Source organism: Penicillium maclennaniae, assembly GCF_028827695.1.
Source record: "Penicillium maclennaniae strain IBT 15551 chromosome Unknown utg000003l:1.0-5670915.0:1.0-5674809.0, whole genome shotgun sequence".
NCBI lineage: Eukaryota > Fungi > Ascomycota > Eurotiomycetes > Eurotiales > Aspergillaceae > Penicillium > Penicillium maclennaniae.
In genome coordinates this window covers 4,033,597-4,058,892 of record NW_026623215.1, presented here as the reverse complement: position 1 = coordinate 4,058,892, position 25,296 = coordinate 4,033,597, and the positions used below count along the sequence as shown (strand labels likewise).

General features: G+C 51.6%; 8 protein-coding genes across 8 annotated transcripts; 4 read left to right on the top strand and 4 right to left on the bottom strand.

The window, feature by feature from the left end:
- Window positions 1-179: 179 nt before the first annotated feature.
- On the top strand, window positions 180-3,102 carry N7477_003629 (uncharacterized protein; the record flags this gene model as incomplete). The annotated part of the gene is made up of 6 exons (XM_056965292.1): window positions 180-299; window positions 365-604; window positions 682-2,256; window positions 2,314-2,393; window positions 2,450-2,599; window positions 2,661-3,102. 6 exons carry the CDS (start codon window positions 180-182, stop codon window positions 3,100-3,102), a joined length of 2,607 nt encoding a protein of 868 aa, XP_056825245.1.
- Window positions 3,103-3,245: 143 nt separating this feature from the next.
- Window positions 3,246-5,862, bottom strand: N7477_003628 (uncharacterized protein; the record flags this gene model as incomplete). The annotated part of the gene is made up of 10 exons (XM_056965291.1): window positions 3,246-3,292; window positions 3,352-4,004; window positions 4,057-4,316; window positions 4,387-4,455; window positions 4,509-4,547; window positions 4,599-5,169; window positions 5,226-5,421; window positions 5,471-5,609; window positions 5,675-5,720; window positions 5,774-5,862. The coding sequence occupies 10 exons, from the start codon at window positions 5,860-5,862 to the stop codon at window positions 3,246-3,248; spliced, it is 2,109 nt and encodes a 702-aa protein (XP_056825244.1).
- An 852-nt stretch (window positions 5,863-6,714) lies between these two features.
- irs4 lies at window positions 6,715-8,214 on the bottom strand (the record flags this gene model as incomplete). The annotated part of the gene is made up of 1 exon (XM_056965290.1): window positions 6,715-8,214. One exon carries the CDS (start codon window positions 8,212-8,214, stop codon window positions 6,715-6,717), a length of 1,500 nt encoding a protein of 499 aa, XP_056825243.1.
- Window positions 8,215-9,007: 793 nt separating this feature from the next.
- On the top strand, window positions 9,008-12,117 carry N7477_003626 (uncharacterized protein; the record flags this gene model as incomplete). The annotated part of the gene is given in 5 exon segments (XM_056965289.1): window positions 9,008-9,908; window positions 9,928-10,589; window positions 10,649-10,906; window positions 10,964-11,108; window positions 11,159-12,117. The coding sequence occupies 5 exon segments, from the start codon at window positions 9,008-9,010 to the stop codon at window positions 12,115-12,117; spliced, it is 2,925 nt and encodes a 974-aa protein (XP_056825242.1).
- A 212-nt stretch (window positions 12,118-12,329) lies between these two features.
- Window positions 12,330-15,735, top strand: N7477_003625 (DNA ligase (ATP) DNL4; the record flags this gene model as incomplete). The annotated part of the gene is made up of 8 exons (XM_056965288.1): window positions 12,330-12,457; window positions 12,508-12,863; window positions 12,976-14,601; window positions 14,652-14,783; window positions 14,835-14,967; window positions 15,034-15,143; window positions 15,191-15,637; window positions 15,716-15,735. The coding sequence occupies 8 exons, from the start codon at window positions 12,330-12,332 to the stop codon at window positions 15,733-15,735; spliced, it is 2,952 nt and encodes a 983-aa protein (XP_056825241.1).
- Window positions 15,736-16,642: 907 nt separating this feature from the next.
- Window positions 16,643-17,683, bottom strand: N7477_003624 (uncharacterized protein; the record flags this gene model as incomplete). Its single annotated transcript, XM_056965287.1, has 1 exon — window positions 16,643-17,683. The coding sequence occupies one exon, from the start codon at window positions 17,681-17,683 to the stop codon at window positions 16,643-16,645; it is 1,041 nt and encodes a 346-aa protein (XP_056825240.1).
- Window positions 17,684-20,061: 2,378 nt separating this feature from the next.
- Window positions 20,062-22,884, top strand: N7477_003623 (putative C6 transcription factor (NirA); the record flags this gene model as incomplete). Its single annotated transcript, XM_056965286.1, has 6 exons — window positions 20,062-20,145; window positions 20,203-20,257; window positions 20,312-21,275; window positions 21,327-21,695; window positions 21,749-22,245; window positions 22,298-22,884. The coding sequence occupies 6 exons, from the start codon at window positions 20,062-20,064 to the stop codon at window positions 22,882-22,884; spliced, it is 2,556 nt and encodes an 851-aa protein (XP_056825239.1).
- Window positions 22,885-23,631: 747 nt separating this feature from the next.
- Window positions 23,632-25,043, bottom strand: N7477_003622 (serine/threonine-protein phosphatase; the record flags this gene model as incomplete). Its single annotated transcript, XM_056965285.1, has 3 exons — window positions 23,632-23,634; window positions 23,694-24,969; window positions 25,027-25,043. The coding sequence occupies 3 exons, from the start codon at window positions 25,041-25,043 to the stop codon at window positions 23,632-23,634; spliced, it is 1,296 nt and encodes a 431-aa protein (XP_056825238.1).
- Between the last annotated feature and the right edge of the window lie 253 nt (window positions 25,044-25,296).

Genomic DNA, 25,296 nt, shown 5'->3' with positions numbered 1-25,296 from the left:
TATCGCTCACCGCCTTCAGGCACGAGACTTGTGCCTCAGGCGACAATCGCAATCACCAGGCACCAAAGAGGAGCATGTGACATGATATCAGCGATCCTAACTCGTGGCGCTTTGAGTTTCTAGATCATTTCATTCGTGTGGGTTGATTGATGGGACTTCATGATACTCTCCTCGCGTCCATGTCATCAAAGAGATCCCGCAAGAGAGTGAAGCCTAGCCCTGGCGCGGACTCATCGTCCCCCACATCCCCGGACAATGCTGCCCGAGATCGCTCGGACTCTCAGCCTCAGCGGCCTGGAGTAAGTCTAGAGGCTCCAGAAGCTCCATCTGGGACATATCACTAACCACTGGGTATCTTCTATAGAGCTGGTATCCTGGAAACTGGTCGGGCATATCGCGGGTCTCCAAGGCGGCTCCAGTTACCGAGGTTGCCCGTGAGAGCATATCGGTCGCTCAAAACGTAGCTTCCAGCGTTGCAAACACCTCGGCCTCCCTCCTTGACAGCTCGAAACAATACAGAAATCCGTCAATTAAACTGACCCGAAAGGCGGGCGCCTCAACTAGATCGCTACCCGCCAATGTGACAACGACCCGGGTCAACATAGTATCGGACGCATCGGCCTCTACAACGGCCCTGGACAAACTTGAGGACCCGGCAGCCCCAGAACTTCGACACCCAAGAGAGAGACTATCGAGGAAGAAACACCAAAATCCATAGAAAAACCAAAAGAAGCGCAAGAGATCATTCCTGATAAAGCTGGCCCCGCGCCCGAGCCCAATACGTCGCAAGCAGATCAGACTGAGCAAGCTGGCGGTTGGTTTTCTTGGTTGTATCGCTCCGGGAATACTGAAAAGAGCACTGGTAGCGACCCGGCTCCTCCAGAAACGACAGGAACGCAGCCAGAGCAGGACGAAGCTACGAAGCAAACCGATACACAACCAGTCACCTGGGACTCGCCTGCACAAATGCAAGAACAATCACAGCCAGATCAGGAATCACAACCAACAAATAACACAACGGAGCCAGGTTCCAAGGCGCAAAAGCGTTCTTGGTTGCAAATGTGGTACGGTTCGGCTTCATCGAGCAAGCAGGGAGAACAATCTACAATGGAACCAAGCAAGGCGTCTCCGGCTGGGCCTCAAATCTCTTTGAACGAAGAAGTTAATATGTCACCTAAAGATTTATCGGGAGAATCTGACGAGTCAGTGGGTCAGACCAAGCCTCCCACCGGGAACACCAGATCCTCCGGGTGGTCATTCTGGTCCAAAGAGTCGAAAGACCCGTCTGTTTCACAACCCCAAGAAGTCGAAGGGGTTGAAGGAACAATTGATCAAAGCTCACCAGTACGAGCGACGTCACTTGAGCCGGACCCAGACACGAATGTCAATATTACCAAGAACGACAGTGTCAAAATCAAACTGCCAAAGGACAAGTACGCTAAAGATGAGTCTGCGTCCGCGTCCGTTGCGGCCGCAACTTCTACCTCCGCACCATTTGCCGAGCCTCGCCCAGCCGATGTTACCGCGTCAAAGCAACTGCAGAAAATCCTTCCCAATCAAGTGCTTCCGCGCTTCGAAGACACTTATACTCTGGAAGAAGCGCCCTCCATTCTGCAATCTCTTGGACGAATTCTCCATTATTCTAAAAGTCCCGAGCACAAGCACGTATCTCGAATCAGAGAGCCTCCGCGTATCAAGCGAGCCTTGGCCATTGGTGTTCATGGCTATTTCCCCGCGCCTTTGATCCGAAGTGTACTGGGGCAGCCCACGGGTACATCCATTCGATTCTCAAACATGGCGGCGGAGTCGATCCGAAAATACACAGAAGATCATGGCTACTCTTGTGACATTGAAAAGATTGCCTTGGAAGGCGAAGGTCGTATCTCAGAACGAGTCGACCTGCTATGGAAGCTACTTCTCAACTGGATGGAGGAGATTCGCAAGGCTGATTTCATCATACTTGCTTGCCATAGTCAAGGAGTCCCCGTCACAATTATGTTGGTCGCCAAGTTGATAGCTTTTGGCTGCGTCAACGCATCGCGTGTGGGTATCTGCGCTATGGCAGGTGTGAATATGGGCCCCTTCTCTGCATATCGTTCTAGGTGGATTAGTGGCTCGGCCGGTGAGCTCTTTGAATTTGAGCTTCCCTTCAGCCAAGTCTCTAAAGACTATGAGGCTGCCTTGAAGTGCTGTCTTGACTTTGGAGTTCGCATATCATATGTTGGAAGTATCGATGATCAACTAGTCTCACTTGAGGTATGTTCACCTGTTGTCCCAACCATGAAACCCCTTTTCACTAAATGTCGTTCATAGTCGGCCTTGTTCTCCCCAATTTCTCACCCATACATCTATCGATCCGTCTTTGTAGACGGTAGAGTCCATGCTCCAAGCTTGTAAGCCTGCTCGCCACTGAAAGATTTCTCGAAATGTATGCTGACTCTAGCCTAAGCCTTTCTCATCTCGTCGGATTTGCCCTCAAGCTTCGAAATCTCGGCGTCCAAGATCATGGCCTCATCCGCGAACTCAGCAGCCCACTGGCCGGCAGTCTTTACACTGGGGAAGGACATTCTCGTTTGTACGATGACGAAGCCGTATACTAGTATGTGTCACCATACTTATCCTCAACGACAATTCACTGATCATTTGTTTCTATCTAATAGCATGGCTATCCAGTTCGCGCTGGAAACCACAACCATCCCAAACACCAACCTACACATTAAACGGTCCGCTCCAGCCATACCCAATCCTTATATTCTACCATTCGCCATGCGCGGTATTCTCGAGGAAGAACACGTTCGACGCGAGCTTCACGAAGAAATGATGGAGCTTCTCCGCCAATTCGACGACTGGAAGCCATCAAGCAAAGTTTTAAAGGATGTTAAGTTCCGCCTCGAGGGGGATACGATCAAAGCTGTAGATACCCTTATTCAAGATTTCCCTTGCTCTCGCTTTAGCGTTCCTTTCAGCGACTACATAAAAGGAAACACATTTCCTTGCGCCATATTTTACTTACGCAATACTATTCCTTTGCTTTCAACCATTGAAACTGGGAACGATCCTTCGTTTATCGGGTATTATATAGAACTTTCCAAGATACCTTAAGAATTCATGTATCATAACCATAAGAAACCCGAGACATAGCCTCGTTGCTCGAACATCATAACAGTTCGACATGTCGCCAGTGGAGAAGAGGAGGGGGGAGATCGCAAGAAATGCAAAATACGCTTGAGAAGATTGGGCTTTAATCAAACAGATATGGGAAACGCCGTGTGGAATGCACCTTGGATTTCATCTGCGGTTGTCAGTCAACTTAACTTAAACTCGGAGGCTCAAAAAGAAAGCCGGGCTTACCTCTCATCCCATCCAACGCCTCAAAAGCAATCGAATAGTTCGAAAGTGCCCCAATGATCCGCTGCAGTCCCTGTCGTAGCTCCTCGACTAATCGGTCGGTCGAATCGCTTGCAATTTCATTCTCCGAGTCCGGGGAAAACTGCTTCGCCACGCGAGCTTTGTAGAAAATCATAAACATCGCATAGCTACTCTGCATAAGGCAGCATGCGAAAGATGGCATTGTTCGGGGAAGCTGGGGCCTTTGCTGATTCTGCTGCTGTTGGTTACCAGGGAGCGGCTGCGGGAAAGGCAAATTCTCGAACGTGCGAGATATAACAAGGGCGGCACGGAGGCATATTTTCGCAGAATGCTGCGGACTATATGGAAAGCCGGATGCGAATGGGTAATGTGGATAATGTGGGACGTAGGGGTGGACGTCGGAGGAAGTTGAGGAGTCGGATGGGGTCATGTATTCAGTGGAAGATGCGCGTTGGAACGAGTTAAGGTTGCTGCATGAACAAGACACGGGATTGATTCCTGATGCTGACATTGGGGACTTGTTGCTTAGATCGGCCGGAGTGGTGCTTGGGCTTGCGGAGGTTAGGTCGCAGTGTCTTTTAATGAAAAGAGGTATGTCGCTGAATGCTCTGAAGCGGTGTATTTTAATTTGGGCACTGCTGAAATGTTAGATGGAAGATAAGATATTGCTGAGACATTGGAAAATACCTGGACAATTTGATGCGTGATATTGAGCGTATACTCTGGGCGGTGATAGTTTCATGTTGATCACCAAAGCCGGCATCATGCGAGACAATGGGAAGAATTTCTGTCTGCGCAAGCACAGAGTTGGTCCAGGAGTCTGGTTGGTGCATGCGTTCGAACATGTAGTGCATGCCAGATTGCGACGAGAGGCACTTGTTCAGATCGTGGATGAACTGAGTCGCAGACATCAAAACTTGCTGTGCTTGAATTAAAATCGACCAGCCCTGATGAAGTTGTCAGTTGAGTGATCAAAACGATCTACGGCGATAACAGGCACCGTAACGAGATACTGACCTCGGCATCTGCGGAAAACCGTGGATAGGGCGTTGTAAATTGAGGGTCATTGACAACAATAGTCGGCGGCTGTGGATTTTATAAGCGCCTCGTGTCCAACCTTAAGATCCAACACTACTTACAGTCGTGCTCACAATGGAGCCTTGCACAACGCAGTAGTACTGGATTTAGCATTAGAAGCAACACACGGCAGACGGGAGAGGTCAACAAACCGTCATCCACCATGCTCTCCTTCGGGCTTCAGAGGATTCATCCTCCTTTAAGTCGGCATGAAGGGATTTATCCAAAGCTAGAGCCAAGGCCTGACCTGCACGATATCTCATTTTAAGAAGGTTGCCTCTTTGGGTATATTCGTATGCGGAAAGAAGTAATAAAGCAAGTAGTGTCTCCAGATCCTCAGGAACTCGCGGGTGTAGTCTCTCTCGGCTGATTGAGGGTCGCGAACTTGATAAGGCCTGGCCGGGATCGGTTGATGACAGCTCAAGATCACATTCGGCCTCGATTATAGAGTTAGCCAGTTGCGCAAACGTATGCGCGTACGTCCTTCGCTGTAAGACGGACGTCGGGGAAGACGGCTCCGGGTCATCAGGATGCGGAATGAGCGCGAGGACAGCGGCAATAGCAAGACTTAGAGGCGACCGAGGGCGGTACATCATTAATGGCTCCACGGGCGGGCTCGAACAAGAAACTGGGCATTGCAGTGGTCGATCCCGGCACGGGGGTGACGCTCGAGGTGGTAAGATGGGGAAATATGTGTGAATAAAGTCGTAGTAGGCGTTAAGACTGGATCTCGTGTGAGAATGGCAATGCGAACGGCATCATTATCGCAATCCACTTACATCTCTGGCTCGCTACCATAGGTTCTCACGAAGCTCTGCGTGGTGTTCAAGGGCGAAGGCACTGGGTCCAACTGAACCGAAGACGAGCTCCCATCTGGGAAGTAGGCCTGGAGCAAGGGAGACAGTGTGAAATCCAGATGTCGCAATCCCGCGCCCGGTGCAGAGAGCACATCGATCTGGCTGAACATGCCAGCCGCTAGGAGGTCATTAGCAACATGAAACAACCACCGTTGTTCCATACATACGCTCTTCAAAATCGGGCACCACGGCATACTGGGCGTCGTCCGGCGAGTCCTCGGACGACGGCGAGGCCTTCTGCTTCTTCTTGCGAGGACCACCTCGTTTGCTGGGCAAGTACGAACATTTGCGACCCTTGGAGACACACTAGACAAATTAGAATGCATGGCTTTAGGCATGGAACCGAGTGCGCGACATAATTGGGGACGTACATTGGAGCAGGGCTCCTGCCCTCCGCAACGAGTCCTTGAGGAGCGACTAGAATGAGATTTAGCGGGGGCGCATCCACCAAAGCATCGGGAGGGGCTTACCAAGGCAAACAGGCTACTTTGACGGGCGGTTTGGCGAATTTCTTGCGTATCGGCCGTGCCGGCGCAAAGTCGTGAAAAGCTTCGACCATGGCGAATCACGCCGGGACTCTAAGATGTCATGAAGAACGCCCAACTCCTTTTTAGGAACTTTCAGAGTTCAGAAAACCGAGTTCTATGTGGATGCTTAGTGGTTGAATTGGGAATTAGGGAAAGTGAGGAGCTGTGATATAGAAAGACCGCTGATTGATGGCTCTGAAATGCAAATCCCGAGCGTGGAGATTCGGGGTTTGCTTGCGGTTCCATAGACGCCCGCAATTTGTCACCACGGGGGGGCGCCTCGTGCTCGCCGCAAGGAATGGAAAACTAGGTATGGCGGTGATGAGCTATTGTCTCCGCTATGTATGTGATTGCGAAGAGGTTGTAATCCTTGGCCCCAGGAAATTCCCCTCAGGAATGAAAGACGGGTCGTGCGAGTACTGAAGTACTGAAGTACTGAAGTACTAAGTACTTCGGGATGGAAACCCCGAGCATTCGATGGTCACGTGCAATGGATTGCCTCACTTTTGAGAGTGTCGCGTTTCGGTTTCCCAGTCGCACCAGCGAGGATCCTTTGAGTGCTGGCCAAGGGCCGATCCTTGAACCATGTAGATCCAGTTGTATGCTTCCTTTGATTGACCGGAAGTGCCCCTCCCCCCCCGGGCAGGATCCCGAGGGGGAGGCCAAGGGGGGGGGAGGGAAAAAGCATATGCACAGTAACGAGAGATGAGCCATTTGGAGGCAAAGTATGGGATACGCGTGCATCACGCATAGTTCCGTCTATTTAAAGTATGTTCCAAATCTTTTCTAGGATTTCGTTTCCGGCTTCGATGTATGTAGGGCCCCGCAAGAGCGAACCCGCGCATCGAGGGCGGCCTACGCTCATATTACACCTTGATTTGCACTCATTGTGTCCTGCCCACTGTTGAAAGTTTGATGCCCGTCACATACCGCACGCTGTCCCAGACACTGTCCGGAACCTTGACGGGGAGTTTTCGGCCCTTGAGCAGCTGGTCGATCAACCACATTCCAACCACGAATTCCTCTTTCGTCAAGAGTCCGATCTGTTGCTGATCTACCAGATCCCACACCTGTTCTAAGGACGCAGCGGGCAACCGACTCCGAGACCAAATCTCACGAGCCACCAGGTTAAGCACCATCTCCGAGGCGGGTGGCCATGTTTCGGATCCATTGGGACCGCGCGCCTGGCCTCGCTCGGGAGGGATGAGCAACCCCTTGTTGGAAGCCCACACGCCTTCATAGCGCTTCCGCTCCTTCTCAGTAACCTCCTGCCTCCACCGTTTACGATCTCCTTCGTGGTGTTTGTGGGGATGCTTATGGAGTAACCGGTGCCGTCGGCCACTATCACTATCAACCTCGTCGGCCTTCGGCATGCCGCGAAGAGTCATCGGCATCGCCTTGGACGGGCTCGGGGTACGTGACAGGTCACTCTTGGGTGAATGCGCCAAATGGAGGATCGAAAGCGAGCGGGCCCGCCGTCGTTGTGGAGGTGGTGGAGGTACTTTGGTCACGGGCGATGCCCGCGCAGATGCGAGAGAGGAGGCCACAATGGCATTGGAGAGGGCTTCTGACCCATCCTGGGCGCTGGAGCTACTGGTATGAGATAGACCTGATATGGAGGCCATGCTGGGTGTTGATGCCCGTAATGGGGTCGCTGGAGCGACCGGTTTTCTTAAAGTGCCCTGTGAAGGGTTTGTAGACCGTGGCGGAAGCTTCGGCTTCGAGTCATCGGATGGTGTTGAGGACATTGGCGAGCTAGAAGAGGGATGGGGACTCGGGGCCTGCCCACGACTTCCGGCTCTAGATCGTGATGATGAGATGCGCGCTACCGGGGGCACTGGTTCAAAGCGTGGATCATCGTCCAAGAGCATTCGAAACACACAATCTCTGGGCGGCAATGGCCGGACAGGGGTAGGAGAGCGTAGCTCCCTTCCCTCCGTCGGAGCTTGGGCCTGCATCCTGTTCGCACTTCGCATTGCACCGAGTCTGGGGGCATCGGATGCCGGTTCTTGTTTTCTGGAGGATGACCTGGAGGCAGCGAGACGTGCGGCGATCTGTTCTGGGGGATGTGATAAGGTAGGGACCGGAGACCGTCCACGGTCCGAGGTGCTTGCCGGTGAGCGCTGGTTGGCGTTCAGCTTCCCGATCAACTCCTTGACGGAGTGGACTTCTTGTTCTGACTCAGATCCCGCGGTCGGGCGTCTAGCACCTGCATTGCGATTCATTGAAGTAGCCACTGCGGCGGCGGCTGCAGCGGAAAGCTGGGGATTTACGTGTGGTGCCTTTCGCGGAGGTTGGTTGAAGGCGATGGTTGCACCTCGTAAAGCGGGATCGTCTCGGGACGCGGAAGCCAACCGCTGGGTCGCGGCGATCTCGCCATTCATGGAACCGATCAACTGGATCTGGCCAGGTCGTGTGATAAACTTGAGGTTCTGGGGCTGAGCTGAAGATCAAGATGAAGATGAAATAAATTGTCAACGCAGGCCCGGTCAGCGCCCGTGCGCTGAACGACCCACGTACCTGCTTCGTCGGTAGGGAAGGAGGATTTGATGTGTCCCTAAACATCTGGCGGGCTCTCCACCTAGTAACACTCGACCTAACAACAGAGCTACCAGAAAACAACGACCGAGTGACGAGGAAGCTAGTAGGAATGGGGAAATCCTCGTGGCAATCCTGGAGAAACCCCAGATCCAAGAATTAACCGAGCCCGTTTAATTCCCTAGGCCCAATCGCTATGCATAACCCCGTTCCCCGCATGTAGTGGGCCGATGAAAGTCGACCTTTAATACGCCTCGCTCTGCCCCTTCTCCCGGGTTCCCCTCATTTGGAAATCTGGTATGAATGACCAACATCTGGAGATGCGCATAGCCTCAATATACTTCCGTCGGCATGCTCTCGGAGACCGACAATGCCTGTCCGGAGATCGTGATGCACGATACCTATTCGCCCGATCGGGGACCCAGCGCAAATCAGTCTGGGGATCGAGATGCATCCTCGGGTCACGTTCAATGCTCGGTCTGTAGCAGTACCTTTCGACGACCAGAGCATCTGAAGCGCCATTTGCGCAGTCATACCAAGGAGAAACCCTTTGAATGCGCCCGGTGTGGCCGTCATTTTTCACGAACGTATGTTGATGCTTGATCTGGGCCAGGGGAAACTGACTAACAAGTAGCCTTAATGCGCAGCGATACACTTCACCGACACGAGCTAAGCCATCATACTGCGGGAGGTCAAGGCGGCAAAGACCGAGCCCATCGCATCACCGTGAAGACATTCCGCGCTTGCTATGGCTGTGCCACGGCGAGAGTACGCTGCAGTGGTGGAACTCCATGTGGGCGCTGTGACACCCGTTCGCTTGAATGCCAATATCCTACGGAGAGACGATCGAAAGGCAAAATTCGAATGGGCGCCTCTAAAGAATTTTCTGGGACAGAAATGCACGAAAACGGAGTCCAGACCCCTGTATCATCTTCAAACCAAGCCAACGGCGATGACGAAGAGCCCATACTAATTGAACATTCACCATCCAAGCAAATGGGCAGAGTGTCAAAGAATGAAACTAATGGAATAAGTTCACCGAAAGGAAGACATGAATGTTCAAGTCGAGCGGAAACTCTCACAGAGAGTACTTCGTCGAATGGAAGGGCCTCCATCATGGGCGCTTCCAACTTTTCGCTATATTTGGCCTCACATTCAGTACCTCCGGAGCGGTTACCGTTGGAAACATATTCGGGAGAAATCCAACAGTCACACAATGAAATGACAACTTCTCATATGCCGAAAATGTTCTCAGTCGATCCAACTCCTGGTCTCGGCCCCAACATGAGGAATCTTCAGCCAGACATGATGGGTGCGGAGGTGGATATGGAAATGGACATGAGCGGCAGCGGGGAGATCAACCTGGAGTTTGACCCTTCTTTATTCGATCAGTCTATGCTTTCCACCATCAATTGGCTACCCAATGAATTCTTCACAAATGCATCTCATGAATCACCCCAGCTATCTGGGGTTCCTTTCGCAGCAACCTCAACCTACAGTTTCAGATTCATGTGCAACCCGCATGCCATGGCATCCGCCCGTCATCACGACAGGTCAAGTGAGTCCTTCGATGGCGGAGAATCTCCCTCATACCCCCTCTGAGCGTATTTCACTGGGAACAGACATGAGAAGCCCCCGCCAGTATTCGCATGTCGGCAGCGAGGTATCTCCGCATTCCGAGTCAGTGGATTCCGCTAAGAGATCATCCGATTATTATGTCGATGGTGGTGGTGCTCGTCTTCCAAGATACAGGAAAAAGCAAGCCTCATGGTCCGCGCCTGCAGCTGATGCAGCTGGTTTAGCTGGGCGATCAGCCGCGAGAGACGACATACGACGGCACGAATTCCCAGGCAATCATGCGATCAATCTCGATAGGATTTCAGAAGCGGCCCGTTCAGTGCGGCCGATCGATACAAACACCCATCATGAGCTATACCGCAACTTCCTACGACTTTGTCGTACCGACAATCCATTCTTCGAGATGTTTGAAACTGACAATTTTCCCACCGAGGAAGAGTGCAGTCATTATCTGGCATGCTACTTTGATGTATTACACGACGTTTACCCCATAGTGCATCTCCCCACTTTCGACCCAAATCGATGTCATTGGCTGTTGGTATTAGCCATTGTGGCAATCGGTTCTCATACTTCAGATACTCAAGAGAAAGACCAGTGTAGAGATGCCTTTCATGAGATGATACGACGGGCTATATACACTGAGGTAAGCATTTCTTTCCACTCAGAGCATGGCTCAATATACTTATACATGTCCCTCAATAGAAAGAAAAGGCTCCGAATGGCCCATTCCTACTTGATTTTATGCAAGCCATATTGCTCAATTGCATCGGGCTTCTTCACAGTGGCAACGAGCAAGATAAGCTGTCGGCTTTGACCTTGTTTAAAGGTCTGGTGACATTTGCAAACTATGAGAAGTTGCTTCGCCCATCGCATACGGAAATCACCCGAGTTTCAAAGGAAGCCACATGGGTGAAGTGGGCGCAAGAAGAAGCTCGGCGACGAACTGGCTACTGTATTTGGGTAAGCATGCCTTATTTGCCAATGATACGTTTTCAACTGACCTTTTCATACCCGAAGCTCCTGGACTGTACACTTGCATATTCTTTCGAAGACCGACCGCTTTTGTCCCTTGATGACGGGCAAGCTGCGCTGCCTGCTCATGAGAAACTTTGGCAGACTGGCTCTGCCGAAGAGTGGAAGCAGTTATGGGATAATTCAAGCGGTATTTTGCATCTCTCCTCTTTTCCCTTGCAGACCCGCTAACCTCCACAGTAAACGAGTCATTATATGATACAGTGCACATCTTATACATAGAAAAGAGGCTTGTCTCCGGGATCGGAGAATTCAGCCACATCCTACTCATTCACGCCCTGTATCACCGTATGTGGGAAGTTGGCGATTACTTTCGCCGACCATTATCCTTTTGGAATCCAACTGCCAAAAAGCAATCTCGGGAGACCGCAATTCCGACCGGTTCGGTATGGCTACCAGGGATCCCCTCCTACTCCAAGTGGCGCAACAGCGCATGTGATTGCCTGGACATACTGCATTGGACCGCGAATAGCACTATCGCTAAAGCTGCTGGAATGGAACACCCTACTGTGCTTCACCTACATGTAGCAAGACTGGTACTCCTCACGCCATTTCGTGAAATTCGCTCACTTGCAACCTCCGTGGCAACAGACCAGATGCAGTGGAGCAAGCGTCACCAGGCAATCGAATGGCAGTATATCTGGCGTTGGGTCAAGCATGACCAATACAAGGCCCGACTTTCAATCATTCACGCTGGTGTCACTCTCTGGCATGTTCGGCGATACTCCACGAATGCATTTCACGAACCGGTGGCGGCATTTCTTGCCGTGTTAACACTATGGGCGTACGGTTCATGCCACGCCCCTAGAACCCATGACTCCAGCCCGAATATGCATATGTCTGGCAGAGAGCCCCTGCAAGAGCCGAGTTTTATTCACTTGGACAGGCCATGCGACGATGAGCTGGTGCAGCTTTTCGTACGAGAAGGTCACTCCATGCGGGGCAACATAACTGGGGTTGGAGATATCTGTGGCCCCGAGGGACCGGAGAAGATTCTACGCGTCGGCTGCGAGACGCTGTGTAGCTTGACTGCGTGGGGCATCTCGAAGCGATTTGTTGCGATACTCACGCGTCTGGCTGACGTGATGGCGCAGCGTCGGGGCGCTGAGCATATTCGCAACGCAAGTGTGGGTTCTTGACTTCGCTTCTATTTGAACATAATATCACAATACCCTACTTTGTACAGTATTATTGACATTTAATGTGCCGAAGATTGTTCTTTGAGTAACTGCCTATTCTGTATTTCGTATTGTGGTCCCCAAGACACTGAGGCAAGACACTAAGACACTGAGACTGAGACTGAGGCATCCTCAGTGTCTTAGGGACCACAGTATACTTCGCGTGATGTCACATGCGCGCTATCTTATCGTTGCCTAAATCCATCTGGGGAAACTTCAACACTCTTGAAGTTCGACTCACTATGGATTCTGACGAGATTTTGCCTGAACCACGGCATCTGGAGGAGGACCTGGACGAGAAGTAATGAAGTCGTTCTTCATTTTCAGCTCTATGCTGACAGCTGAAAACAGATATCCGAACCGCCCCCGCAACAATTCCCCGACTCTCCCATTCCACGAGCTGTACCTGAACCTGTTCCACCCCCTCAGCCAGATCAAGAAGAAACCAGCCACTACTGCACCTTCAAGACGCAAGATCGGGCCTCACAATAAAGCCGCGGCTCAATTAAGCCCATACGAGCTCCGTCGCGACGTCATCGCCCGCTTCATATCACGATGGCGCAAAGAGGTTGGTAACGACATTTATCCAGCCTTTCGGCTAATTTTACCCGACAAGGATAGAGATCGACCTATGTACGGTATGAAGGAAAAGGTTATTGGAAAGATGCTCGTGAAGATCATGAAGATCAACAAGGAATCAGAAGATGGTTCCAATCTGTTGAATTGGAAACTACCAGGCCAGTCCTCGACACGCATGGCTGGAGATTTTGCAGGAGATGTTATGATGTCTTATCCAAACGGCCGATGAGGACGGGACAGGGGACATGTCCATTGAGGAGGTAAATGACAAGTTGGACAAGTTAGCCGCGACTTCGAAGGAAGACGAGCAGACTCCCATCCTAGCTGAGTTCTATCGGCGCATGAACCCGGAAGAGCTAATGTGGCTCATTCGAATCATTCTGCGTCAGATGAAAGTTGGTGCGTCGGAGCGCACGCTGTTTCATATGTGGCACCCCGACGCCGAGAATTTGTACACCGTCTCCAGCAGCTTGCGGCGAGTGTGCTGGGAGCTATATGACCCAAATATCCGACTGGAGGCAGCGGATCGTGGTATTACACTCATGCAGTGCTTCCAACCTCAGCTGGCTCAATTCCAGATGCACTCATTCGACAAAATGATCATGCGAATGCAACCTACGGAGGAGGATCCTGTTTTCTGGATCGAAGAGAAACTGGATGGCGAAAGGATGCAGCTCCACATGGCGCCAGACGACTCGATCCCTGGTGGTCGAAGATTTGCTTTCTGGTCTCGAAAAGCGAAGGAATACACATACCTTTACGGAGAGGGGATCTACGATGAAAAGGGAGCTTTGACGAGACATTTGAAAGATGCCTTTGTGGATGGGGTGCAAAGCGTCATTTTGGACGGCGAGATGGTTACCTGGGATCCTGAGCAAGATGCTCCTGTGGCATTTGGCACGTTAAAAACCGCGGCATTGGCCGAGCAACGAAATCCATTTACAACTGGACCCAGGCCAATGTTCCGTGTCTTTGACATTCTTTACCTGAATGGGAAAGATCTGACGAAATATACACTTCGCGATCGTCGCAACGCTTTAAAGGTCATTCGTCCTGTCCACCGAAGATTCGAGATCCATCCTTATCAAGAGGCGAGTACGACTGCAGAAATCGAGGCATGCTTGCGAAACGTGGTCGCCGAAGCCTCAGAAGGTCTTGTGCTTAAGAACCCTCGATCTCCGTACCGATTGAACGAGCGCCACGACGACTGGATGAAAGTGAAGCCAGAGTACATGACCGAATTTGGCGAATCGCTTGACTTAGTCATCGTGGGCGGATACTACGGGCAGGGCCATCGTGGAGGCTACTTGGGGAGCTTCCTATGTGGGTTGCGCGTTGACGATCCCAAATCTTCCCAGCCGATGAAATGCTGGTCATTCTGCAAGGTGGGCGGAGGTTTCACTGCGGCTGATTATCAGGAAATCCGGCATCACACGGACGGCAAGTGGATGAAATGGGATCCAAAGAAACCTCCCACTGATTTCATTGAATTGTCTGGTGGAGATGCTCAAAATGAAAGACCAGACATGTGGATCAGGCCATCTGACTCGGTTGTCATCTGTGTCAAGGCAGCCTCCGTTGGTGCCAGTGACATGTTTCGCATGGGTCAGACGTTGCGATTCCCGCGGTTCAAGAAGCTCCGCAAGGACAAGAACTGGAAGAGCGCGTTGTCTATCCAGGAATTTCTGGATCTCAAGTCCAATGTGGAGCAAGAGCATCAGGAGAAAGCGTTTAACATTGATAATTCGCGAAGGAAGCGTGTCAAGCGGGTAGTGAAAAAGCCTTTGACCATTGCTGGGTATGAGGAGAAGGAGAATGCCCAGTACATTGGGCCTTCTGGTCGTATCTTTGACCAACTTAACTTCTGTACGTGCCGCCACTATCACCTTGCTAAAATATTGCTAACAAATGCACAGTCATAATGACCGACGCAAGTGTTCCAGAGAAGCACTCAAAGGGCGAGCTTGAGCAGCTTGTAAAAGCCAACGGGGGCAAAATCTTTCAGACCAACACCGCTGTTCCAGGCACTATTTGCATTGCTGAGCGAAGTACACATCCCTCCCAAAAAAGAAGTAGAGACTATGCTGACAGTGAAGCAGGAACAGTCAAGGTGGCTTCACTACTGAAAAGCGCAAACTCTAATATTGTGAGGCCATCGTGGTTGATTGACTGTGTCAAGCAGAACGAGAAGGATGTGGGATTACCTGACCTTCTCCTTCCCTTTGAGCCGAGGTAATGCTCAGTAAACAAAAATCACGACATAAGAGCTCTGATTGACTATTGGGTCTCCTCTTATAGGCACATGTTCTTCGTCATGGAAGGTCGAGACGAAGACATCATCATCAACGTTGATCCCTTCGACGACAGCTATGCGCGCGACACGAGCGTCGATGAGCTTAAAGAAGTAAGTCTGTCAAAGTCTGGAGCAGAATTGAACGGAATGTTCACATTATAGATCCTCAATCGAATGGAAACCACCCAACCGCAAAGCAACATCCCTCTCGACCCACACACTCTCCGCAAAGTCGAATCCCACCTGCAGACCAAAATCGACTCAGGCTACACCGCACCTTGTGGCTGGCTCTTCCGTGGCCTGAAATTTTTCTTCTCTTCGGCCGTACCCGTACCAAGGGACACGAGACGTTCGATAAGACCCACACCGAGGACATTGCTCTTTGCCTCGCGCGCAACACCGCCAGATTCGCATCCGCGCACATTGCAACATCATTCAAAGACCCGGACGTAACTCATGTCATTGTTAATCCAGATACTTCGTCGCGCGAGGATATCGCTTCCCTGCGAGGATCACTAGCTGCTAGACCAGGGAAAAAGATCCCACATCTCGTCTCGTTGCACTGGGTCCAGGAGAGCTGGAAGAACGGGACGCTCTTGGATGAGGAAAGTACGTATGATATCTTTACTCCTTTCTGTGTACAATCTCCGTTACCCTCTTGAATGTGTTTTAACATGACTTCTATAGGGTTCTCAGTATCGCTATAATGTCTCATTCTACGAGGTTCCTGGGGTAAACACTACTTTACGCCAAGAGATCCTGACATCGTTGCATATTTTAGCCTGCATAGCACCAATCATGAATCATGAATCCTGAATTACTAAATAGACGAACCCTGCACCTGTCACAAGCACGGATAAACTTGGCATCCGGCGATCGCCCAACCGCATCATGTGATCATGCAAGATTGGACTCAGCTAAATGACATCGGGTTAATTCCCATCATAAATGACAGTATGGTTCAGGATAAGATGATCTATATCGAGGCAGTGTCCACGGCCGCTTGACAGGTCAGGTCCAAGGATGACCGGATGAGAAACGCCACTGTAGGGTCATGACATCGGTATCAAGTGGTCCAAGCACCTCCCTTCCCCGCATGCACACCCCTTTTCCTGATTTTCGAGACACGACAACCAGGCCTAAGATATTCGGCGAGATTCAGAGTAGTTTCGCGATAAGAAGAGGCGTCTGGAAACATTGACTGAGGCTGCTGAAGGCTAAGGTTCGAGATGATCTCATGCCTGCGGGACGATATCACAACGCAGACCGGAAATTAATTGGCTTCGATCGCTTGGGCTACTATTACCGGTACGAGACAAGGAACTGGGTTCGAGTAGGAATACTAAGGTGTTTGATTGGAGATCCTGGGAGTTCCCACCAAGGAAACAAAGTGTGTTATCGAAAATAGAAAGGGTATGTTCACAAATGAAAAAGGGTGTCGGCCAGGACACTTGAATCCTAGTCCAACGCCGCGCTATGATGAAAAAGAGTCAAAAAAGAAAAGGAGAAATATGTACTGGTGGGGTGACCGCGCCCGGCGCTGGTCAGCCCATATCTAGGCTCGGCTGGGTGGGCCGAAACCGCGCTCCCCCTAAGCTTTCTAAGCTGAGATGCCTATCCATCGGGAGGGTACGGTATCATTGTCATCGCCATCTTCATAGTCACCCGACACGCGATAAGGATTGCTCTTGCGCGGTGCAAGCATGATGCGAGCCCGTGGGGGATGTCTTCGCGGAGTTTGCCACTGCGGCGCATGTTCATCTCCAGAACGACCATGCGGAGGAAGTCGCTATTTTCGCGAGGTTCCCGTTGACGCGACATTGGTGGAAGTTCCGGGTCAGATGTATAGTAGTGGTCACGATTCCTGGGACTGATAACATGAAAATTGTTGCGTCGGTGGCCACGGCCACGGGAGCGACGATAGGTTTGCATTTGGATGGAGACCGGACAGGCACGCGCAGACTCGGCAGTCTCGTGAGGATGATCGTGATAAACACACATATCCGCCGGAGACATGGGAGTTGGATTGAGATAACGTCGCAGCGCTGGGGAAGGTGGGGTATGCATGGGTGGGGGTCGACGATCGTCGGTCAACTCCGGGGTGATGGTGAACAACGACCGGGTCAGGAAATCCTCAGGCTGCACAGAGGGTGTCGCGAAGGTGGAAACCGACTGAGCAGCGGACTTGATGGCCCGTAGGGATGCAGTGAGATTGGATTTGAAGGATGATCTTAACCGAGGGAACGATCGCACTACGACCTGCGGCTTCGTGGGGACGTCCTGCGTCACCGGCTCTTCGTAGTCTTGTAGATCGAGAAGCTCGCCTTCCTCGATGTCCGCCTCCAAAAGAGGGTGATCATAGGCGCAGTCCTCGGAAGGGGAGTATCGGAGCTGGCGCCGCTCAGCCGGGCTTCTTTGGCTGCCGGGGGTCAACGGGAGCTGGAAACTAGGTGGGGAGTTCAAATCGTGCGTAAGGGAAGGCATCGAATCACTCGAGATGGACCGAACTGAGAAGGGAGTCTCCAGTTCGGATTCGTTGCCCATGGAGTATTTTTCGTGATCCTCATCCGGAGGGCTGAGGAGAATATCCAATGGAGAGTTGCCAGCACCCTCCATCAGATAATCTTCCTTGGACCGAATTCCCTCCTGCATCATTCGGCTAAATTCCTCCACATAGTTGCCTCGAGGAAGCTTACGAGGTCTCCTGGTGGACCAGCTTCGTCGAGGAATTGTTGTAGCGTCCAGGATTGAGGCCACCGATGGACGGACGGGACGCTCATTTGATGACTCGGAGCAAGAAGAACGACGAGAGGATGTGTGGTGTTTGGCGGGAGTGCGCGAGCGTGTCTCCCGTCGCACCAAGGTGCGGGAGCCTCGTTTCGGCGGAATGACCACCGGGGCAGCATTGCTCACACCATGATTCTTGGTATGGCTGGGGGAGAGATTGCAAGTAGGCTTTCAAAGCTCTGCTTGGTATCATTCATGCAAGGCGGCATTTGCTTCTGTGGCGGCGCCGAACTGAACATAAAGGCTCTCGGGACCATCATCTTATGATTTCATGCCAAGCAGGTTCTGGATGAAGTCTTGGCCGGAAGAAGCACTCTGGTCGAGAGTCTGGACAAGATACATGGGTAGAGAGAATTGTTTCGAGAATCTCCTGGCTGCAACAGGAGATGACTGGTATGACTCGTCGAGCCGATTGGATAGCAAGAATGCCGGATGATAGCGTGAGGAGGCTAGCGTGCTCGAGTCAAGGTATCAGGAGGATGAGATTTGCGAGGGAAGGCAAAGGTGAGGGTGAGTCCGAAAGGTTGTCCGGCCAAGGGGGAAGAGTAGACGAGGCCGAGGGTCGAAGTAGAAGGGAAGGGTGCAGAAGGGAGATAAGAAAGTGGTGATCTCAGGATGTGATAAGTGTATTGGGCAGGTACGCGTGTGACGGTAATCGGGAATCGGAACTTGGGTGGGAAGGCCTTAGCGATTGGCCGATTGGGAAGGCGGGGAACAAAGCCCTGCCGGGGTCCGGTATTTTACAGGGTGACCACGGTGACTCAAACAATGGAGCTAGATGGAACAATCCATGTGACATGGAATGTTCTTCCGGTGGAGTCCGCGGGATTTTCATTACGGGGGCCTGGGGTGGCCCTGCAGCACTAACCCGGGCCCCCCCTATTTTTCTTATCTCCCCTTTTGACAGGTATAGGATGGACAGCCGAGTGCCGCCGTGTCCCATGGTCGGTCACATGTCCAATACTGTCTTCTCCTTGATGAGACATCTCGACCTAATGACGTGTCTACACCATCGGGCTTGTGTGTTGGCAAGCCACGATAAGTGGGCCGTTTAAGGTTACGATTAGTGTGGTGCCTGCAGAAAGACCAGACGCCGTTCGCAGCCAATGTTGTTTCTCATGAAAACAAAAATACTGCCAAATAAGGTCGAACGGTGAGGCCCGGGCGAACCCGCGTTGATGGTTAAATAAAAAAAAAAGGGTGGTCCTCTGCGTGGACTCATGTTGAGTTGTTATGTGTCTATTATTTCTCTTTTGTATTAATTTTGCAATATTGTTTAACGGTAATAGCTCGGACCTAACACACGGTGGCTATCGGAAACCCCCGGCCGATCGAGACGAACCAGTCGGGAGGCGGGTGGCTGCAGAAGACTGAAAAGGTAAAGACTAAGACTCGACGTGGCAGGATGGAGTTGCCCAACCGACTGGCGGTGTATATAGCCTAAGCCTCTTCTCCTATAGTATTCAATAATACGCCCCGTTGGGGTTTTTCTTCTCACATTGTTACCTCCTTTTGTTCCCGCTCCCACAACACGCGTTCTGGCGGTCACAGGGGAACCCCTCGCTTGTTGCGGCTGAGCTGGAACCCGATTAGTCTTAGGGCATAAGCAATCCCACCACGCGGGATTTTGGAACTTGAAAGGAGGTACACATCGTCCGATCACCTCTATCACATACTCGTTGGTTTAGAACCTCGTACATAGATGAATGTAGATCTCAGCATGTACCGGAGAGATGACGAGCACGTGACCTCAGAGGTAGTTGTGCTGAGTCAGCATTCTCCCCCCGGAGGATGGGATTGTGCACAATCCCTGAAAGGGAGCCATCCAGAAGCCAGCGATAAACCTCCTGTCTTCCTCCCGGCATCCAATCACCTCCGGCACATCTCGAGTCGCGGGTCGCTGTGGTGCGGAAGGTCCTGCATCCCTTGAGGCGCCTCCCCGCTTGGTGGGTCGTCGCGGGGTCAAGCATTCATCAAATGCTGTGCCGTGTATAGATCGAATCGCAGATGGAGTGATTCGTTCTGCATAGGGTTGTCTACTGGTCCTGTTCACTATCTTACGGGATTTGGCTAGGACTTTGACGCCGGTGCTTTCCTCACTAGCGATCTAGACGATGGACGTGTTATGCACCGATCTCAATCTAGACAGGACCATTGATCAGCAGCCACGCTGAAGCACGGGATGCCCTTCCGCGGAGAAAGGCCCCTTCGAATCTGAAACTCCCTATCTATAGCAGCTGTCTATCATGGCAGATCGCGATGCTCCCTCGGGCCCGAAAAGGCGCTGTGTCAGCACGGCGTGCATCGCCTGTCGCAGACGGAAGTCCAAGGTAAGATTTTCTACCAAAGGCCCAGGCATTGGCGCCACGTATAACTGGTGTTTATAGTGTGATGGAAATCTCCCTAGCTGTGCTGCCTGTTCCTCTGTCTACCATACGCCATGTTCGTATATTAAATCCAAAAAATGGCCCCTCGCTTACTGACGCGGACTAAAAGGCATCTATGATCCAAGCTCAGACCATCGCCGTAAGGGAGCGTACAAGAAAGAAAACGATACATTTCGGACCAAACATACCACTCTGCAGACCTTGATTCAGGCTTTACTAAATTACGAGGATGAAGACGATGCCATTGACTTGGTGCGCCAGATGCGCTCTTGCGACAGTCTCGAAGATGTCGCAAAATCACTCGTGGCCCGGCAAAAGGGCCTCTTATCTACAGGCCCGAGAGCTCCAGAGCAAACGGCCAGTGAGAGTCCAGAACCCGTGGATCAGTTCGAGACTGAGCTGTCTGGTAAGATGAGTGAGCTCATGTTAGACGGGTCTCGCAAATTCATTGGAGGCACCTCCAACCTCATTTTCCTTCCACCCGGATTCGAGCTACAGGAGTTAGCTTCGATGGCCGATGCCTCAGCCAGCCCTGCCGGCGATGCACAGTCCGTCGTACGCTGGACACAAGTCACAGACGATGCATCATTGATCGGCCATCTCATGACAATGTACTTCACATGGCACTATCCATTCTTCACTATTCTGGCCAAAGATTTGTTTTATCGAGACTATACCCGGGGCGTACCAAGTGCATATTGCTCGTCTTTGTTGGTCAACTCGATGCTGGCTCTCGGCTGCCACTTCAGCTCGTGGCAAGGAGCCTTTTTAGATCCCCAGAATGCTGCAACGGCGGGTGATCATTTCTTCAAAGAGGCCAAGCGGCTCATTTTGGAAAATGACGAACATGAAAGTTCGAAGCTCTGTACGATCCAGGCCTTTGCACTCATGTCTGTGCGTGAAGCCGGCTGCGGTCGCGAAGGTAAAGGCTGGGTCTATAGCGGTCTGAGTTTCCGCATGGCGTTCGATCTCGGGCTGAATGTTGATGCGGCAAATCTCGGGGCGCACAACCTGAGTGACGAAGAAGTCGATGCTCGTCGCATTACCTTCTGGGGTTGCTTCCTTATCGACAAGTATGTGGGCTTGTGGTTTGCGTTGATGTACGCTCGCTGACAGAGAAATAGGTGCTGGTCGAATTATCTCGGTCGTCAACCCCAACTGATCTCAGCGAATACCAATGTGCCTAAATTCGATGTTCTGCCAAAGGAAGAGATGGAAGCCTGGGCGCCGTACAGCGATGACGGCGTGAGCCAGGATAATGTTCAACCTTCGCGAACCAGGACTGTTGCTTTGCAATTATCAAAATTATGCAAGATCAGCGGTGATCTTCTCGTGTTCTTCTATCATCCTTCCGAGATGGAAAAATCCCAACAGAAGCAATCGGAGCTCAAGAAACTCAGCGATGTTCACACACGCCTTGAAGCATGGAAAAAAGAACTCCCCAGGGAGCTCGAACCTAAGGACGGACAACTGCCCCAGGTCCTCGTCATGCAGTAAGTAAAATCGTGAAGGAGACGTTGGCGACTTCAAACTTATCGGGTCACAGCATGTTTAATCATCTCCTTCTGATCCACCTCTACCGGCCGTTCTTGAAGTACAACAAGACCAACACAACATTACCTTCACACGTGTCGCCACGCAAGATCTGCACACAGGCTGCCTCGGCAATCTCAAAGCTGATGCGCATGTACAAACGCACCTATGGTCTTAAACAGATCTGTAATATTGTCGTTTACATAGCCCACACTGCATGCACTATTCATCTCCTCAATCTGCCTGAGAAGAACGCCCAACGGGATATAATACACGGTCTCAAAAACCTCGAAGAGATGGCCGAAGGCTGGCTCTGTGCTCGTCGAACACTACGCATTCTCGATATTTCTGCCAACAAATGGCAAGTCGAATTGCCTTCCGAAGCCAGTGCTCTCTTCGAGCGTACCCATGCCAAATGGGGCTCCTGGGGCTCATGGGATCAAGCGACATCTCCGTCCACCTCCGTTGAATCTCCAATTACCCACGCAACACTGCAATCCGCCGTCACTAGTCCGAGCCGCTTTCCCCCCCTCTACAAACCTTATCCCGGCTCAGCGCACAGAACAATTCCCTCTCAACTCTGTTCCCGTTATGGGCGTCTCAATGGGCCCTCAATATCCTTCCACAATGACCTCAATGCCCCCGATGCAGGCCGCACCGCGTCCAGCAGTACCGGGACCTGACTTAGCACCACCAGAACCAACATATCTCCGCCCAATATCACAAGTCCAATATCAAATGCCGGCACTTGCATCTTCCGGTCCATCCACCGATCCGAGTCCAAATGCCTGGTACGATACATCCGGCGCCCCAGTCGCACCCCGCAATACAACTCCGGTATCAACCGCATCACCTGTCAGTGGATTCGATGGCACTGAAAACCTAGTCGAACAGAGTCATGACTGGTGGAGCCGAAATGCCACTGCGCTAGGCTTGGGCATGGAGAATTGGGGTGGACCGTGGAGTCCAGATGTCTCCAACCCCCATCTCCAATATGAAAATAATCCTAGCCAGTTCATGCCGATGGGTCGGCGTTCCAGTCCAGGCTCTGTTTCTGACTATCAGCCGCATGTTGGCATGCCAATGCCGAACATGAGCTCTCCGGTGGAGAGTCATGTAACACCCGGATTTGAGGAACGCTGGCAATGAGAGATACACATACGTTTGTCCACATTTTTGATGTTTTTCACCTCCTGAAAGCTCCTGAGAGGGCATTTATTTCTTGTGGTTGAGGCGATATAGGAGATTTTGGTCTTTTCTTTTTCATTTTCGCATTCTATGATACCAGAATATGGAGCTATACTGCATTCCGGAGCAGGTGTGTCTTGTTGCTTTCACAAGATATGAATGGGAATTTCAAATTCACATTGATGTCCAATGATCGAACTCGAGAAAATTCATATGACCTGGAGCGAGTGGTAGATTCACCCAGCCGTGAACAAAGCGGACTTTCGAGGAGGCTTACAATTGCAACGTACTCGAAAAGACAGAGAATCTACACCTCGGGAGAGGTCCGAGCTGGAGTTCGCGAAGCGAAAAATCTCCGTGCAGATATGAGCGCCCTACTGAGAACAAGGCACAACGTATGATTTAGAAATACTTATCAAAAGCTCACCATGAGAGCATATTGAGTATTTTTTTCTCTTAACTCCAATCACAGCTGCAGCTTGTGATTACCAACAGATACCTAGAATGGAAAATAGGTGTCACCGCAACATGATTCAACAGAATCATGGAAAGTAAGATTGGCAAAGAGAAAATCAAGTGGAAAAATCCGTCATCAATGATCATTAGGTTCGCAGGAAATACATGAACACCAAGACACGAAATGCTAGGCCAATCGAAAGGCTTCAAGAACCCGTACAGACGAGACATAAAAGCATGCAGTGGGTGGTATCACTGAGTCAGCAGTTAGTTGCAGTTCAAAAGAGCCGCATTCGGAAGGATAGAGCACTTACCAGGAAATAGTCAGCGACGGGCTTCTTTGCAGGCATGCCCCTTGTATCCTGGGCCGCGGCCTCAAAGACACGGTATCTTCTCCCAGGACTGACAACTGTGTTGGCGTCCGTCACGCCATTGCTTCGACCGTATTCTCCATTACTGCGTGCCACACAGCCCCCATTACTAGCATCTTCACCGAGCTCCAGGATCGCAGCAACGTTACCGCATCGGTAGCAGTAGTTCGGAGCAGACCACACCGTGACGATGCCACCATCGAACATCTCTTTATAACCTTCCATAACAAGCTGATGCGCGCGCGCAACCAGCGATAGTCCGTTCAGGTGGTTAAACTGTTTAACAATATCACTACCAAAGAGGAATCCAGCGCCGCGCGGGCTCAGACCCCACCCTTCGATCTCGTCGGGGTCAGACCAGAGAAGATCGCACATGGCGCCCTCATGGGGCACTTCTTGTTTGCGATCGATCAGTCGGATCTTGTCCACGGAATCTATCAGGGGCGATAGTCCGCCGTGCACACAGAGCACAGCGCCCGTCCGAGTAGTCGTTGCGCTTCCGTTTCCATCCCCACTGGCGCCTGTGCCGGGCGCACCAGTACGAGATGGGGTAGTCTGACCTGGTGCAGCGGAGATATCTCGCAGGGGTGATATAGCCCGCGAGTCTGTAGATGTATCAGAAGAGGCGCGCTGTCGCTGGCGGTATGTGCTGAACGTGACTTCGCCTTGCGAATTCAGGACTTCAGTTTCCAACTCGCCATCGTCAATCGGAATGGTTGATTGGGTTGTCTCATTAGCATAGGATGTGGTAGGCTCGAGACCCGAGCTGGCACCGAGCACTATCGCGCCCAACGCCAGGTAGTCGAACACTTCGCAGCAGTATCGCCATACGTTGGCGCTACCGTACTTTCGAATGCACTCGTCGTAGAATCCGTAGACGGTTGTAATCTGTCGCGACTCGTGGTTGCCGCGAATGAGGGTGATGCGATCAGGATAGCGCACTTTGAGACAGAGAAGGAGGAGGAAAGATTCAAGTGAATAGAACCCGCGGTCGACGAAATCGCCCATGAATAGGTAATTGGTATCGGGGACGTCACCGCCGACACGGAACAACTCCATCAGGTCATGAAATTGTCCATGGATATCTCCGCAGATAGTGACTGGTGCATCGACAGACACGACATTGCCCTCTTCGATTAATAGCTCCCGCGCCTTGTAGCACAGTTCGCGCACTTGTGATTCGGGGATCAGGCGGCATGCCCGCAGCTGCTCGATCGCCCTGAGGAAAATATGTTAGTGACCAAACCAACAGGGTTCTCAGGGGCAGACGCTTTACCGATCGAGGTCGCTCATGGTGGATGAGGAGTGGGATGGGGGGTGGAGAAGGAGACGCAGACGGAGAGGGAGAAGGGGTGGCGGGGGGGAGAGAGAGAGAGAGGGAAAGAGGGAGAGAGAGAGAGAGGCCTCCCCTAGTAGAGGGGGACAAAGATCAGATAATCAAGTCAGGGTATGAAAGGTATAGACACATCATTGCGAACAGGGTACGCGAGAAAAGGGCGGAGTGAAGCGTCGGACTGACTCTGCGCGACCGAAGATCCAATCACGA